A 16,755-nucleotide genomic window follows, 5' to 3' on the forward strand; every position below is an offset into this window, starting at 1 on the left:
GTGGTCAAAACCAAGGTGGTCTTGTTGCTTCAGTGCACTCATGTCGACGAGCACAGTGAGGCCTGCTATATATCAATTAAGCCTATGAGGAATATTCGATCCGCGCGCGCACACACACACACACACCCACACACACACACACACACACACACACACACACACACACACACACACACACACACACACACACAGAAGGCATGAATATTTTGGTCATGGGTTTCATGCACTTTCTGCAATACAGTAAATCATCTTAAAGCTAAAATCATATCAGATGGGGGACCCTGGGACAAAATCATATCAAATGGGGGTCAGTGGTCTAATTTGGGTCAGTTTAGGGGTCCTTGACGTGAAAATATTTGAGAACCACTGTATTATATTTAAAATATTTGGTATATTTGTAACCAAAGATTCTGCCCCTGGGAGAAAAACAACGGCGTTCTGGATATGCGTATTTATTTTTCCTTCTGTGATCACCAATATCCACATCAGAACGAGCCCCTTATGTGATTAGCCGATTACTATTTACTAACTTAACTTAACTTAATATCCACATCAAAACGAGCCCCTTATGTGATTAGCCGATTACTAACTTAACTTAACTTAATATCCACATCAAAACGAGCCCCTTATGTGATTAGCCGATTACTACCGTAAATTCCGGACTATAAGACGCACCGGTCTATAAGCCGCACCTTCAAAGGTGACTATTTTTTTCTTCTATAAGCCGCACCGGTCTATAAGCCGCGGGTGTTTTGATGTTTAATTACCATATGAAAGGGTTCGTGCACAGAGAGGAATGTCGGGAAAGAGATCGCTGTTTGGGGAAGCTCCCATTTATTAACATTTCAACAAAACAAAAGTCAGGTCACTAATCCCCAGACAAAATCACACATTGTGGTATTTTTTGTTTTTTTTACAGTGCACACAGTGTCCGCGGTGTGGTGAAAAGAGGGCAAGAGAGGAAATTAAAACAGAAGTGGATTTATAGTTAGAAAGAGTGCTAAAGAAGAGAGAATTCAGTTTTTTATTTTTTTATTTTAGTTACTCACAGTACTATTGACCAGTCCAACTCAAAAGATATTCGGCAGTTTCACTTTGAGCTCTTGTTCCGCCGCTGGGCACACAGTGTCCGCGGTGTGGTGAAAAGAGGGCAAGAGAGGAAATTAAAACAGAAGTGGATTTATAGTTAGAAAGAGTGCTAAAGATAGTCCGGTCTGGTTATGACGAGTCTCGCTGGGTACAGTACGCCAAAGCGATATCCATTGACTCGATGATGCTGTTGTATGTTGCGCGTTTCTGTTGCACCAACGCGGAGAGGTCCTGCCCGGACGAAAAAGCGCGTACCCTCCCAGGTGAGGGGCTTCTTCCCCGCAGCCTGGAGGATGAGTTGACGGTCGGGCCAGCGGAGTAGGCAGATGAAGATGGCCCTCGGTGGCAGGCCGGGGTCTGGACGTGGCCGAGGCGCCCGGTGTGCCCTGTCCACCTCTGGTGGTTTCTCGCCTTCCTTCAGGTCCAGGATGTAACACAGGATTTTGCCACGAAAGCGTCCATGTCACCGATCTCAGCTCCTCTTTTACATTGATCAGGCGAATGTTATTTCTTTTACTCCTGCTGATTAAGTCATCAACCTGCGTGTGCAGGGTTTCGATTTTGCATTTTATCCATTTTCGGACTCACTGTGTTGTTTTTGTCCTCCAGTGCGCGGATGCGCTTTTCCGCATTATAAACTCTGTTCACGGTTGCCTTAGTTTCTTTAGTGAGTGAGTGGATGGACTTCTGCACGTTTTCAAACTTGTTTTCAAGCTGCTCAAAACCTCTGAGCGATGTCGGACTTAATCGATAGTGTTTCACGGAGTAAAAGTTTAGCCCAAGCCGTGTATCTCCAGCCTCCAGCAGGTGAGTCATTTCCTCATTCATGGCGTGATTGCTTCGTCTTTTTCTTTCTGCTTACCTGTGTTGTGTTATGTTATGTTATGTTATGTTGTTAAAAGAGGGCAAGAGAGGAAATTAAAACAGAAGTGGATTTATAGTTAGAAAGAGTGCTAAAAAAAGAGAGATTTTTTTTTTTTTTTGGAAAAAATCCATAGATAAGACGCACCGTTATATAAGCCGCAGGGGGCAAAAAAGGCCAAAAAACGGGAAAAAAGCCGCGGCTTATAGTCCGGAATTTACGGTAACTTAACTTAATATCCGCATCAAAACGAGCCCCTTATGTGATAAGCCGATTACTAACTTAACTTAATATCCACATCAAAACGAGCCCCTTATGTGATTACCCGATTACTAACTTCACTTAACTTAACTTAATATCCACATCAAAACAAGCCCCTTATGTGATTACCCGATTACTAACTTCACTTAACTTAACTTAATATCCACATCAAAACAAGCCCCTTATGTGATTACCCGATTACTAACTTCACTTAAAGTCGAGCTGAACCCAAGAATGACTTTTCTTTTCTTTTACTTCAAATACCTGGGTATGCAGTGCACCTATTTAATAATGTATGCAAAACAAATCACAACAATCTAATTTCTTTAGTTTTTCACACTTTTTCACATCAAAAGTTCGTTTTTCAAGATTTCATTGATAACAGTGATTTACAGTTTGCTGACGTCACCCAATACTATCAAATTTCTACCCCATTTCAACCAATCATATCACGACATGCAGCTGTCAATCAAATCTTCATTTCTGGATAATTTTCTCTTCCAAATGAAGTCGAAAATGGCGCCTAGTGCCTGTCATCTGGCAGAATTCCTATCCCATAAACTAACTACTAACTTGGCCAATTGTTAGAAACATGGATAAAAAACAAAAACTATAATCTCTAAGAATGCAAAGAAATGTAACTGGCTCGTTAAAACGCGCATTCCAGGGATAGCGTATCGTTATAGCAGCGATAATGGCGCGCGCATCCGAGAGCTTGGTTGTCAGGGGTCGCACTTTGGAGATTCCAGGCCGACGTGCTGCACTCTCCGCTCGGCAACACGAAGGCAGCTGGCTGCCTGCGGCTCGCTGAGCTCCACTCCTCCCGTCAAACGGCTCTTCCCGAGGGGAGCGCCACAACTACTGAATCCCACTCGATTTGGAGGCGGAACACGCCAGGATTGGCCAAAGCCCAATCCAGTCCCCAGAATTGTCAAATAAAATCATCGACATGATACTATGACCCGCCTCTCAACTTGTCATCTTAGACAAACTATGTTTTCAGTCTGAAACGGACTCATTATGCACGTGACAAACAGGTTCAGTTCGACTTTAACTTAATATCCACATCAAAACGAGCCCCTTATGTGATTACCTGATTACCAACTTCACTTAACTTAACTAAACTTAATATCCACATCAAAACAAGCCCCCTTATGTGATTACCCGATTACTAACTTAACTTAACTAAACTTAATATCCACATCAAAACAAGCCCCTTATGTGATTACCCGATTACTAACTTCACTTAACTTAATATCCAAATCAAAACGAGCCCCTTATGTGATTACCAGATTACTAACTTAACTTAATATCCACATCAAAACGAGCCCCTTATGTGATTACCCGATTACTAACTTAACTAAACTAAACTTAACACATTGAGTGCCAGCCATTTTTTCAACCTGTAGGTAAGTTGTGCCAGGTTTTTTTTTGAGGATTCTGGCTCATTTTACAACAGCCGAGGATCTGTTTTCTGTTAAGACTTCGTGAACACCAATCATCTAAAAATAACTAATAGAATGTGTGCTTTCTCTGTCTAAAAGAGTTAGTTTGCAGAGTTAGTAGTTATGTAGATATTAGCCGTTGAGTACAGCATGGTTTTAGCGTATGAGACAGCAAGCTGAGATAATCGCAGTTTTGTGAAATTCAGCAGAATAGTCACCTGCCTGTGATTGTGGGTGCCTTTGGGCGAGTCTGTATACTGTATTGTGTGTGTGTGTGTGTGTGTGTGTGTGTGTGTGTGTGTGTGTGTGTGTGTGTGTGTGTGCGTGTGTGTGTGTGTGTGTGTGTGTGTGTGTGTGTGTGTGTGTTCGCGCGTTGCTCCGCGGCTCTGGGGGGAGGGGATCTCTGTCCGTTCTGTGTGTGTGTCTCCGGGCTCCTCCCTCCGTCTGTGCTGCTGGGAGTTTCCAGCGAGTTGAGCAGCCTCTCCCTGGCAGCGAGTGTGGATAGGTCTCACTGTCTCTTGGGTTTGAGAGCCCCGATTAAGCCCCGTGCGACTCTAGGCTTTATGCTGCTCACCCAGTCCATTTCTGGAACCCCCCACCGCAGCAGCGCGAAGCGTCCCCGCCTACAGTATGAGAATGAGGCTCCTTCGTTTCTGACTGTAAAATCGCCAAGCCATTTCCGCGGGAGGCGGCTGCTTTTGGTCCACGGGTCCGTGGCTGTGGCTTTCTCTCTGTCTCTGTCGCCACTTAGTGGTCGGTAAAATAGATTATACACATTCTCTTGCTCCAATAGTTATCTCGAAGATGTAAAAGGGGTTGATTGATGTCCCACCGTCAAAAAAAAAAAAAATGTTTATGTAAGACGAGTTAGCTCGTCCTTGGCACTCAAGCGCTGGATTATGTAAGACGAGTTAGGTCGTCTATGGCACTTAATGTGTTAATATCCACATCAAAACAAGCCCCTTATGTGATTACCCGATTACTAACTTCACTTAACTTAACTTAATATCCAAATCAAAATGAGCCCCTTATGTGATTACCCGATTACTAACTTAACTTAATATCCACATCAAAACGAGCCCCTTGTGTGATTACCAGATTACTAACTTCACATAACTTAAAGTGTAACTAACCCCCAAAACACTTTTTTTCAGCTTTTAACCAATATATATGACTTTGGGGGTGATGTGTGAAGAATTCTGGTCAGAATTTCCACATTTGACACCAAACTGTTGCCATTCTGCCATTTGTATCATTTTTCAGCAGCATAACTGGCATAAGCGCCCTCTAAGGGTGGAACACTGCTTTTTTTTTTTTTTTTCCTCAAATGAATGGGAGATTTGGTACAACCTGACGTCAGGTTGTCCCCAAAGACTATGGGATTTCAAGATAATTACTCCCCTACCCCCCCTGTACCCTTTCGGCTCCTCAGAACTCCAAGCCTATTCCTATTGAAGTTTGCTCTTAAAATACTGAACCAAACGTCGTCAAAGTTGGCACATGTCTTAATTATAGTTAGTTTCCCGCTGAATGTGTCACTACTTTATTAATATCTTACCTGGATAAGCTCGAATGATGATGTATATATTATCAGTCCGAGTTGGAAGCAGCTGTCTCCAGCCCAGGCAGGCGGGAGCGGGCGGGAGAGAGTCGTACTGTAAAACCTCATGCACTAGCGCCAAGCTCCGGGGGCGCGCGCAGCAGCAGCTGGGCTCTCTGTGCTCTGAGAGCAGAGAGAGCAGTCTGATATTTCCGCAAACAAATATGGTCGCAGTTTAGCGCACATGTAAAATATAACGCTATACTACGACGTGACAACGTGACAAAGCTTCTCTAAACACATCGGCTACTATCATATTTCCCTGCATCCCTCCTACTGAGATTATATCGGTAATGATTTTGGACAGACTGAATGCGCGGAGGAGGAGGAGGAGAGATCTGCAGCTCTGCCCTGAGTAGCCCTGAGAGACACTCGCCTCGCTCCGACTACTGTGCCCGTCTGTGAAAAGCGTCCTGTCCAGTCGCACCTTCGCAAACAGATGCGGGATTCCCTCAATCCTGTACCCAATCTCAGACTGTATTCTCTAAATCACACACCAGCTATTTCTGTCTGTGTTTGTTTGTTGCTCCGTGAGGTTAGAGCGCCCCATGCATGCAGCAGGCTGTTTCGCCAGCCGGGGTCTGGCAGGAGGGAGGAGGCGCAGCCTGCACTGCGCTGAGAGGAAAACTTTTGCACAACTTTTAACAAGAATCACGAAAAGCCCCCAAACTAAAATGAAAAAGGGACTATATGGCAACTTGGACGAGGGAATGACGTAGAGAAATCTCGCATTGTGTTACCCCAGAACGGGGGGTTTGTCGTATTGTGTGGTGTGCTGCTGTAACGAGCCCACGTCACTTTGCTCTCGTAACGTAGTTTGAGACACTGCCATAGAGATACATGCAGAAAAATAATTAAATTTCTAGTTCGCCACTGAATTACCAAATTGATATAACTTTCAACCACAAACAGGCCACCAGCGTTGGCTAGTTGTTGATATTTATAAAGATATGGCCCCTCTCAAATAAATTATTTTTGAGGCAGTAGGCAAACTGTAATGGCGTCGTTTTCCGAAAAAAAATCTTGACTTGAACACAGCCAAAGAGTCTAGTATAGACAAGAGTATATGTCATTTCTTGGTTTTTTCCATAGGTATTTTCAAATCACTGTTCTAATACATATCTAGGGGGTAAGTCCTCCTTTAAGCTTAGGGAAATCCTCCTGGTCATTGCCAAAACATGTATGACAGAAGTCAGACCTCCCATTGCCAATGTGAATGTGGCTCTCAGAGGTGAAGAGCTGCATACCTCTGGAAAAGATCTCACATCCCACAGGATTGAATGACTATGTGAATGGTCTCTCTATTTTCACTCATCTAATGCTGTGAAGATGATGTATTTGTACGTATTTTTGTCTCTTTATCATCTTATTTACTCGTTTTTTTGTCTTGTATTGTGAACAACACTTTTGTACTGTCATTGTATACGTTTTACATAATGAAAAACCAAAATAAAATGTATTAAAAAAGGAAAATAATAGAACAGAAAATGACATCACTTTACTGTAATGCACTTATGCCACATCAAGATATTACGACATCCAAAATCTAAGAAGATCGTCTCATGTCACAATATCAATAATATTGATATATTGCCGAACTCTACTTTGGAGTCAAAGATATACATCTCGTAATGACGGGTTGTGTGTGTGTGTGTGTGTGTGTGTGTGTGTGTGTGTCTGTCTCACCAGGGCCATTGCCAGCGCGGAAAAGCATTGACGAGCCTGTTGGCTGTAGCAGGCATTGTTGTTGTTGTTGTTTTGTTGTTTTTTTGCATTTTAATAGATAGGACAGTAGGCAGACAGGAAAGGTGGAGAGAGAGAGAGACAGAGAGAGAGAGGGGATGACATGCAGCAAAGATTGAGGGCCTGTGTCCTGGTCGCTGCACTAGCACCCTGGTCGGTTGGGGCGCCTGGTTGGGGCAGAATGGAACTGGTGAGAATAGTGTGATCCTCCCACGTGCTACGTCCTGCCGGTGAACCTCCTCGCTGTCAGGTGAAAAGAAGCGGCTGGCAACTGTGCATGTGTTGGAGGAAGCCAGCTGCTTCTTTTCACCTGACATCGAGGAGTTTCACTAACAGGACACTATTCCACACAGTTGCCCTCCCCCCCCGAACATGTGCCCTGATCGACCAGGGGAGGCACTAGTGCAGCGATCAGGACTCATAACCCACCAGCTTCCCACCCGCAGACACGGCCAATTGTGTCTGTAGGGACGTCTGACCAAGCCAGAAGTACAGCTGCCGGGAACTGGACGCCAGTCTCTGTGGTGTTAGGCGAGTGCTTTTACCTCTACACTACAATACCCAGACACCCCTATTTTTTAATGTATGTTTTTGCTGAATCCTTTTCTAAGAACCCAATTACCCCCACAGGGATTGATTCCAATGTAATCATATCTAGTATTATGGCTCTAGTGCTGTCTCTGGTGTCAGTGCAGTGTGGGTGAGTGACGCGTGTCCGTGGGCCTCACCCTCCTGGCTCCTCATGCTGACCATGAAGTGGTCCAGCTGGCAGCGCAGGAAGTTGTGCTCCTCCTCCAGCTCCTCGATGCGTTTCTGCAGCCAGGCGTTCTTCTCCAGAGCCACGTACAGGTGAGCCCACAGGTTAGAGACCAGGGTGAACAGACTGTACTGAGAGGGAGGCTCTGGGGGAGGAGAGAGGAGAGGACATAAGAGGAGAGGAGAGATGAGAGAGGAGAGGAGATGAGATGAGAGGAGAGGAGATGAGAGGTAACATTCTGGAGAGAAGAGGTTTATAAAGTCAAGTCAAGTCAAGTCAAATTTTATTTATATAGCACCTTTCATACACAAAGGCAATTCAAGGTGCTTTACAAAAAAATAATCGAAAAAACAAGCAGCAAAGCAATGCACATATAAAAAACACATAAAAAACACAGCCGACAGTTTTAGTTAAAATATATACTCAAATTAACAAACATGAAACATTATTTCTGTTTTAAATAAGTTACAAGGCATTCTTCAGTATTATTATTACATGCACAGTCCATTTGTTGGAAATGTACAGGAATCTTTTTTTTAAATTACAGGCCGAGAGAGGCAGTAGTTTAGTAGCAGTTAAAAGCAAGAGTAAACATAAAGGTCTTAAATAAGTGGGAGGCAGGCCTCCCCAGGGGGGCTCCAAACAGTTTCAGGGGAGGCTCAGTGAATGGAAGTGAACAAATATTACATTAGTTATCAAAATGAGATCACATAGCCTGTAACATACAGTAACTTAGCTCTGATGCTCAGCTCCTATGCTGACTAGCCTAGCCATCGTTTACATTGAGGACGCATGCGTCTCACACTAGAGCAGGGGTGCCCAAATTCTTTCCCATGAAGGGCCAAAACTCAATCTGGGTGGAGGGCCGAGGGCCAAAAATAGTCGTTGTGGAATTACATTCAAATGTATTGTGTTTTATAGAAAATTAACATTCTAAATCTAAAATAACATTTCAATATAATAATCTACTTTTGATCTGTTTGGTAATTGTAATAATTTGCAATTGGTTATATATATTTAAAAAAGCATCTGAATTTGTGGGGAGCTTAAACATTTAATCAGTAAACACCCAGTTAAAAACAGTTGTATTTTCCACATTTGTAATCAAGAGAGAAATTTGACTTAATTCACAACTTGAAAAATCCTCAAGGTACTTTGAAAATCAGCTTTATTGTCCATCTTTTGTAAAAAATTTGCCATGACAATTTGCAGGGATGCAATCTCAGGAGTGAACACACGTGGCAAGCAGATCCAAAAACAAGCAGAGCTGACCAAATTGGTCAGCACTGCACTAGAGGCATCATCTACCTGTGTCTGTGTGTGCGCCATGTTGAGTCCTTGGCTACAGCATGCAACATGCATTTCAAAAGTCCGGTTTTAGACTAACGCAATAATTCGATGTTTTAAGTGTATGTAAATGTACTGACTGATTGCAGAGATCATAGACACTCATCAACACTTTTAAAAGCAAGTTAGAAACCCTCCACATGTCCCCTCTGTATAAAGAGTTTGATGGGTAAACCTCTGTAACAGAGCCAGCCAATCAGATGAAACCCTGTAAACACCTTGTCTCTCCCAGGGCCCTCCCCACTGCTTCACTCCCACAGATCAAACACACAACAGTCTGTTGTCTCCTCTCCATGGGGCATCCTGCATAGGGGGCTGGAGGAGATGAAAGCCACCAGGGGGGGGTGTGTGTGTGTGTGTGTGTGTGTGTGTGTGTGTGTGTGTGTGTGTGTGTGTGTAACCCACACAATAACCCATGGCCAATAACCCATGGCCATGGGTTATTGGTTGCCATGGCAACTCTCTTACTAAAAGCCTTTGGTTACCTCAAATGACAATGTAAAAAAAAACAAATGGCGGAGACAGCTGTCAGATCCTTGTGCATCGATCTTCGCTTATAACTTTACTAATACTTTGCAGAAAATTATGTTTTGTACAAGAATAGACGCGGGCTAATGTCTTCTTTGCAAAAAAAAGGCTGTTAACCCCGCATTTAACCCCGCATTTAACCCCGTAACGTTAGTTGGTGTCGGGCTTTGCAGAAAGCACTCAGCTTTTCAGCAAGCGCTGAGAATGCAGCGCTGCGCTCGAGCTGCGTGTCGGGCTTTCCAGAAAGCTCTCAGCTTCTCAGCAAGCGCCAGGATTGGCCAATGTCAACTTCAGTCTCCAGAACGATCCAATCAAATCACCTGCACGTTCTTGCGGTCCCGCCTTACAGTAGTGTTTCAACTGACTCTATCAGAATACCATGCCAGTCGGACTTATAGTATTATTATTATTATATTATTATACTTGGAAACCGTTTTATAAAAGCAATATAGCACTCGAGCTGCGTGGTGTTGTGGCATATATCCCGCTGATAATATAATATAAGTTATATTACTGAGTTACTGCTAAAAGTAATATATTACATGTAATATGTTACTTTTGTAATGAGTTACCCCCAACACTGCACAGGACCAAACGCAAAACACCTCCGAGAGCTGTGATTACGCTCGCATTAATAATTAAAACAAAAAAAGATAAAAAGCTAACGTGCATAAAGTGTTCAAGCCGACTAGTCAAGCTAACAGCTAGCACAGTCGTCCATTGACAGTGAATAGACAAGCTAACAGCTAGCAGAGGCCTCCTCCATTGAGTAGCCCCGAGCTGCAGTTCTATTGCCTCCATTGACAGTGAATAGACAAGCTAACAGCTAGCAGAGGCCTCCTCCATTGACAGTGAATAGACAAGCTAACAGCTAGCAGAGGCCTCCTCCATTGACAGTGAATAGACAAGCTAACAGCTAGCAGAGGCCTCCTCCATTGAGTAGCCCCTAGCTGCAGTTCTGTTGCCTCCATTGACAGTGAATAGACAAACAGCTACTGTACAGCAGTAGGTTTGACAAGCCAGTGACAGGCAGCTGCATAGCGAGACAAGTTTCATGTCATGAATGAATTGTCACGAAAGCCCACAGTTATGAGACTAATCTCCACTGTTCACAACTTCAAACCAGCATTTACCTCACGCGCTCCCTGTTGTAAGTCTCCTCTCCTCTGACAACCCAGTAACATGCTGTAACAGGTTTGATGGTGTGTAGCTTCTATTGTTAGCATAATTATGTTGCTCAGATAGCCAGCTTCATATAACATAACAGACTCAGGCCACGGCAATTGTGGGATTTCATTAGGGGACTTAAGTGTCTAGCAAAGTCTTCTGAGAAGGGAGGAACGTAAAGCAAGTTGTTGTTGTCGTAAAAGCAATAAACAAGAAACGCAGTGGACTCGAGTACGGCTCTGGAGTGGACTATGCATGTTCAATAGTTGCCACCACTTGCGCATGCACAAATCACAACGGAGAAAGTGTTTCTGAGTTAATTTCTTTCATTCTTTCTTTTAGTTTCTGTAGGCTATAGTTTTATTTTTGTATAGGGCCTACTGTATTTTTCTTAGCTACTGCTAGAAGTGTCTTGAATTATAATGTATGGAATAAAAACTTCTACAGTCCATACATACAGTCCATGATTATAAGCCACAAAAGCTGATGACTTCACCTGTATTTACAAAAATAATTACTGTAGCATATTACAATGACTCTCTCTCTTGTACACACTGCAGGGGATGAGGACTCTGACTTATTTTGATACTGTTTGTTTTTCAGTTTTTTTGTAGACCCTAATAATTTGGCATATGATTTTGATACTGATGGTTTGGTTTCATAGAAATCATTAATCATACAAGTCCAGCACTGCTGCTTTAAGCTTCAAAGACATTGTTAAAGTTCACAGCTAGAACCATGCATACTCATAGGAGTATATTGTATCCAAGGTTATTTGTCAATTTATTTTGACAAGAAATACAAATAACACTAAATAGCTACAAATATCACACAGATGAATAGAAAAAGTATAGCCTATACAAAGCATATATATATTACATGTAAGATAGGGACAAAAGGACAGTGAACTCGCAAATATATAAAAAATAGCCTACATCTAGCGGACACAAAAAGAATTTGATGGATTTCATGACTAGTCAATTGATAGGCCTACACCAACACTGGCTCAGTCTCAAACTGACAAAAACAATCTAAGGGAAAATGTGCAATTACAATACAATAAAAAAAAAAAATCTCAGCTTTCGTAGCTGTCACTGTGCGATCCAGATTGTGAATCAGAGTGCCTGCCAAGCACTCTGCCTGCAGATCGGGACAGGACTACAGTTGCTCAGGCTGGTGGGGGCCTGTAGCATCTAACTGGCCGACTGGGACCTCCTGTGTTAGCAAAGACACATTACAGGACTCGACCATCATCAGCACATCAACATGAACTCGCCAAGCACACCTCTCTTTTGATCAGGTCTGGTCTTCTGAAGGAACAAACAAAGTAGGCTACAAGTAGCCTACATAGGCTACTGGCAGCTCTCCTGACATCACATATGGCCATGAGCAGTAATTGCAGGTGAGGTGAGATCCAAACAGTGACATGTGACGTGAAGGTCTTTCTCTGCTCGCCCGCCCTGCAGCTCGCATACACAGCTCGGCTGCTACGCGGCCTCGCCAACAGTTCGGCTGCTGCGTGGCCTCGCCTGCTCTATTGGCATGTGCAGCCAACAATTCCTCTCCCTTTTACAAAAAAAACATCACAAGTGCTCGAGTGACTGATGATTTCACAATGCCTATGACATCATCAGTGATGTGATAAGATGATATCCACGATGACATCATGGTGATGGGACATCATCAGTGGGACAAAAATTGAAACAAACAGACAAAGCCCACTTGCTCCCTTTTATATGATGATGATATATAAACTTTTCCTGGCTGGATTCTTTGCATTATATAGAAATGCGTATAGTTAGGCTGTTTTTAACCAAATCGGAATATAACATCAGATGAAACTGTAATGATGGTCAACAGTTTCACCTGCTATACAAACACTGAACAATGCAGAAAGTAGTTTCAAGAACACAAACAGAAAGAACAGCACAGTTGAAAGTTGACTTATGTTCCACCATGGAACCACGATTGACGTCACTCACGTACGGCCACGCCCACCGCCGCCATGTTCTCGACATAGCGCTGCAGCTCTTAAGTGACAACCTATGTGAGAGCAGCATTTATAGGAAGCTAGCCGCCGTTAGCGTTACCTGTATCGTTCCTATTGTGTTCGGATGGTGACCTGCGTTACATGTGGCTGTAGTAATGACAGCAATAAAGTCCCCGTGGTTTGTTTCTATCTCTACCGTCCACAGACGTGAAGGGAGCGAGACGGAGGATATGTCAGCAGCACAGGAGAGGTGTGTGGATAGTTGGGAGAGACAGGTGAAACTTTCTGACAGCTCCTCACAGCAAAGTCTGTTCACCTCGTTTTTTCTTTTGTTTATTATTACAGGCATTAACGGCAGCATACAAACAACAACTCTGGGGTTTTTATTGCTGTCATCACTATCGCTATTTTGTAATGGAACAGAAACGACAATAAGGCCGTTACTATAGTTGTCAGCTGCAGGACGGTATGTCAACAATATGGCGCTGTGCTGTCCGGTGTTAGCGAATAAGGTCTATAGTCCCCCTACAATTGTTGCAATGTCGATATTGAGGTATTTTTGGTCAAAAAAGATTGTGATATTTGATTGTCGATATCGCCCAGCCTTAGTCTATCCATAATATCACTCATCTGAGATAGTCTATAACCTCACTAATCTGAGATATCTATCCATAATATCACTCATCTGAGATGGTCTATAACCTCACTAATCTGAGATATCTATCCATAATATCACTCATCTGAGATACAGTAGCCTATCCATAATGTCACTAATCTGAGTCTATCCATAATATCAATAATCTGAGATAGTCTATAACCTCACTAATCTGAGATTCCTATTCAGATCAGGTATAGATTAGTGAGATTATGGATAGGTAATACCTATATGAGAGTATATCCATAATCTCACTAATCTGAGATAGTCTACCCATAATCTCACTAATCTGAGATAGTCTACCCATAATCTCATTAATCTGAGATAGTCTACCCATAATCTCATTAATCCGAGATAGTCTACCCATAATCTCATTAATCTGAGATAGTCTACCCTGAGATAGTCTACCCATAATCTCATTAATCCGAGATAGTCTACCCATAATCTCATTAATCTGAGATAGTCTACCCATAATCTCATTAATCTGAGATAGTCTACCCATAATCTCATTAATCCGAGATAGTCTACCCATAATCTCATTAATCTGAGATAGTCTACCCATAATCTCATTAATCTGAGATAGTCTACCCATAATCTCACTAATCTGAGATAGTCTACCCATAATCTCATTAATCTGAGATAGTCTACCCATAATCTCATTAATCCGAGATACAATCTATCCATAATATCTCTAATCTGACACGCAGTTGATGACCCATAAACCCCTCAGTGTGTTGTGACAGCAGTGTGAGAGCCTCACCTCTCCTGTTCATGGGCCGAACACGAACAGCCACCTTGACATTGGCGTCGTCCAGACTGGGCTCCCCCATCCTGACTCCTTCAACAGAGAGGGAAGGTAGGTAGTAGTGCTGATCTCCCCGGGTCAACAGTCATCCAAAAGCCTGGAAACGTCGCCTTGCTAGCCGGGACAGTCGGCCAGCTAGCTCCGCTCAGTGCCGCCGCTCCTCCACAGACCATCCATTTCCACAATCAAACAAACAGCCTGGGGAAATCCTGCAGGAAGCCAGGCAGCCAGCCGCTGCTTCTTCTTCTTATCCTCTGCTCCTGCTCATCGTCCAGGCTAATCATGTATCTCCACAGAGGTGTGGGAGCTGGAGGGGAGAGGGTTTAGCTAGGTTAGATATGACATCAGCTGGTGGATTAGAATGAGCAAACACACATGCTATCTTGAGACAAAACACAAACGGGCTAGCCTGCTAATTTGCCTGGAAGAATGAGAGGGAGGCTAAAAGTGGAAAGGAGGAAAGGAGCATGTTTTCCTACCATATGACTACATTAACGTACCCAGACATTAACCAGCATTTAACCGACATACCGTGGTGGATTCATCCCAGAGGTGACATCGTTAACCGACACATACAAGCCAACGATTCCCCTCTTCTTCTTCTTCTTCTTCTGATGTTTAATGGCGGTTGGCAAACATAATTGTGTGCATTACCGCCACCTTCTGAATTGAACGTTTCACAGTACTGCAAAACGATGTCCAACCAAAGTGCTCCAAATCATAATATTGTCCATTCTGTCACCCAGACGCATTTGTCTGAGTTTTCTCAAATGATTCCCTCAGTATATTGTCTAAATCTTTCCCGTTTCGACAGCTGCTGAACGATTCCCCTCGTTTTTTTACTGCCGTTTTAGCTACCTACACTACAGCTTTCCAATGGAATCCGCTCTGTCCTCCTGCCTGTGGCGAGCTACAAGCAGCTACCGGCACCCACCCTTCCGGTTGGCAGATTTCGCCTTCAAAGTAAAAGCGCAAAAAGTTGTCCCTCAGAACTCAGAACCCAACTCGTACGATGCTCAATTTTCACTTGTATGATTGAGGCCAAAATTTGGGCTCAAAACAAGTCAGACAGAAATTGTTTGGGTCAGTAACGTTTCAGTTGTGTTTTCTGCTTAGTTGTGTTTTGTGTGGTCAAGGTTTTCTAATGAGCTAGTAGACGGGGAAGACGGAGACGGGATTGTCATAAATCTTTCAAAATGAATTACTCGTTTAAAAAACTATGTAACGTTAACCAAGGGTAACCAAGGCGTAGCCAAATGTAGGCTAGTTAGTGTATAACATATAGGCTACGTCTAATTTTCATCATTTATGTTTTCTTAATATTTTCATATTCCAAACCTTCTTTTTTATGTTGTCTTCTGTGTGCAGCTGCAACGACCACTAACCTGGTGTTTTCTCACTGACGGGGATCATCACCACGACCCGACTGAACGATCGAATAAAGCAAATCAAGTAACGGGTCAGGTTGGGCGGCTAGTCGTCAGCTGTCCGGTTTAGACTCAGCAAATTATCTACGTTAAAAGAATTTGCGTAAACAATAGCCATCATTCCTTTGGTTAAAACATGGAAAAATGTGTTACAGCTGTGTGCCATCTGCTTCTGTCCCCCAAAATCACGTGACACTTCCGCTACACTAGTGTAAAGCTATTGTACATTTATAACACGTAGCACTTCCTATTACAACTTTCAAAATTAAGCCACGTCAGAATCTGAATCAGCTTTATTGGCCAAGTAGGCCTATGTACAAACAATACAAGGAATTGGACTCTGGCTTGCTTTGCACTCATAGTACTCACACTCACATACACAAAAAATAAAGCTGTGCACAAGTTAAAAACAGGCAGGGCAAAAGGGTACAGTATTAGACCTCTGTAAAAATGTAGCCTACAGTAACTAGGCTCATAAAGTGTGGTGTAAAGTGTTTTAATTAGCTATAGAATACATATCAAGTCTGCAACATCAGAGAATCCAGTTCTTGTTTAAATTGAAAAAGAAACGATCAAGTAGCGAGGCTACTAGATATTGATTTCAGTGTGCAAGTATGCAGAGAGGTTGGCTCAGTAGGTTAACACATAGTTATTTGGCCCAAGCCTTGACGAGTGGCTTGTTTTGATAGTTTGATAGGAGGCAGACTACCGCAAAAAGCTGGTTGATACTGCCAGTGATGGTCAGAGGGTTAATTCTGGGGTGTCATTTTTCATCTAAATTGTAATCTGTTTCAGTTAGGAGATTCCATTGCACTACTAGAGGACGAGGTTAATATTAAATATAGATGTATAATATTGATCTTGATTATTCATATTTGACATCTGTACTGAAATTATGCAGTAGCCAACAGTGAGAGGTGGAGAGCAGGCCTGACTTTGGCTCCTTGTTTTGTGCTTCCATCTTGTGGTTTCTGTGGGAACTACAACATGAGCTAAAACATTTTTTACATTATTTTTACATTACCTGCCCATAATTCTTCTATGTAGAATTGTGTTGAATATTGTAAAGTAATTAAACT

At 42.9% G+C, this 16,755-nt stretch overlaps 1 protein-coding gene across 1 annotated transcript in view; it reads right to left on the reverse strand.

Annotated features, from left to right (window-relative positions):
• LOC310770675 (uncharacterized protein) overlaps positions 1-14,274 on the reverse strand; it is a gene marked incomplete at its 5' end in the record, with an annotated part of 29,635 nt that extends 15,361 nt beyond the window's left edge. The window contains 2 exons of the mRNA XM_083663413.1: positions 7,710-7,902; positions 14,205-14,274. Of these exons, the coding sequence (XP_083519539.1) occupies positions 7,710-7,902; positions 14,205-14,274 (263 nt within the window). The remainder of the gene's footprint in view (positions 1-7,709; positions 7,903-14,204) is intronic.
• Positions 14,275-16,755: the final 2,481 nt, after the last annotated feature.

The sequence above is a fragment of the Poromitra crassiceps genome (genome assembly GCF_964638095.1).
Source record: "Poromitra crassiceps genome assembly, contig: HAP1_SCAFFOLD_171, whole genome shotgun sequence".
In the NCBI taxonomy this organism is placed as follows: domain Eukaryota; kingdom Metazoa; phylum Chordata; class Actinopteri; order Beryciformes; family Melamphaidae; genus Poromitra; species Poromitra crassiceps.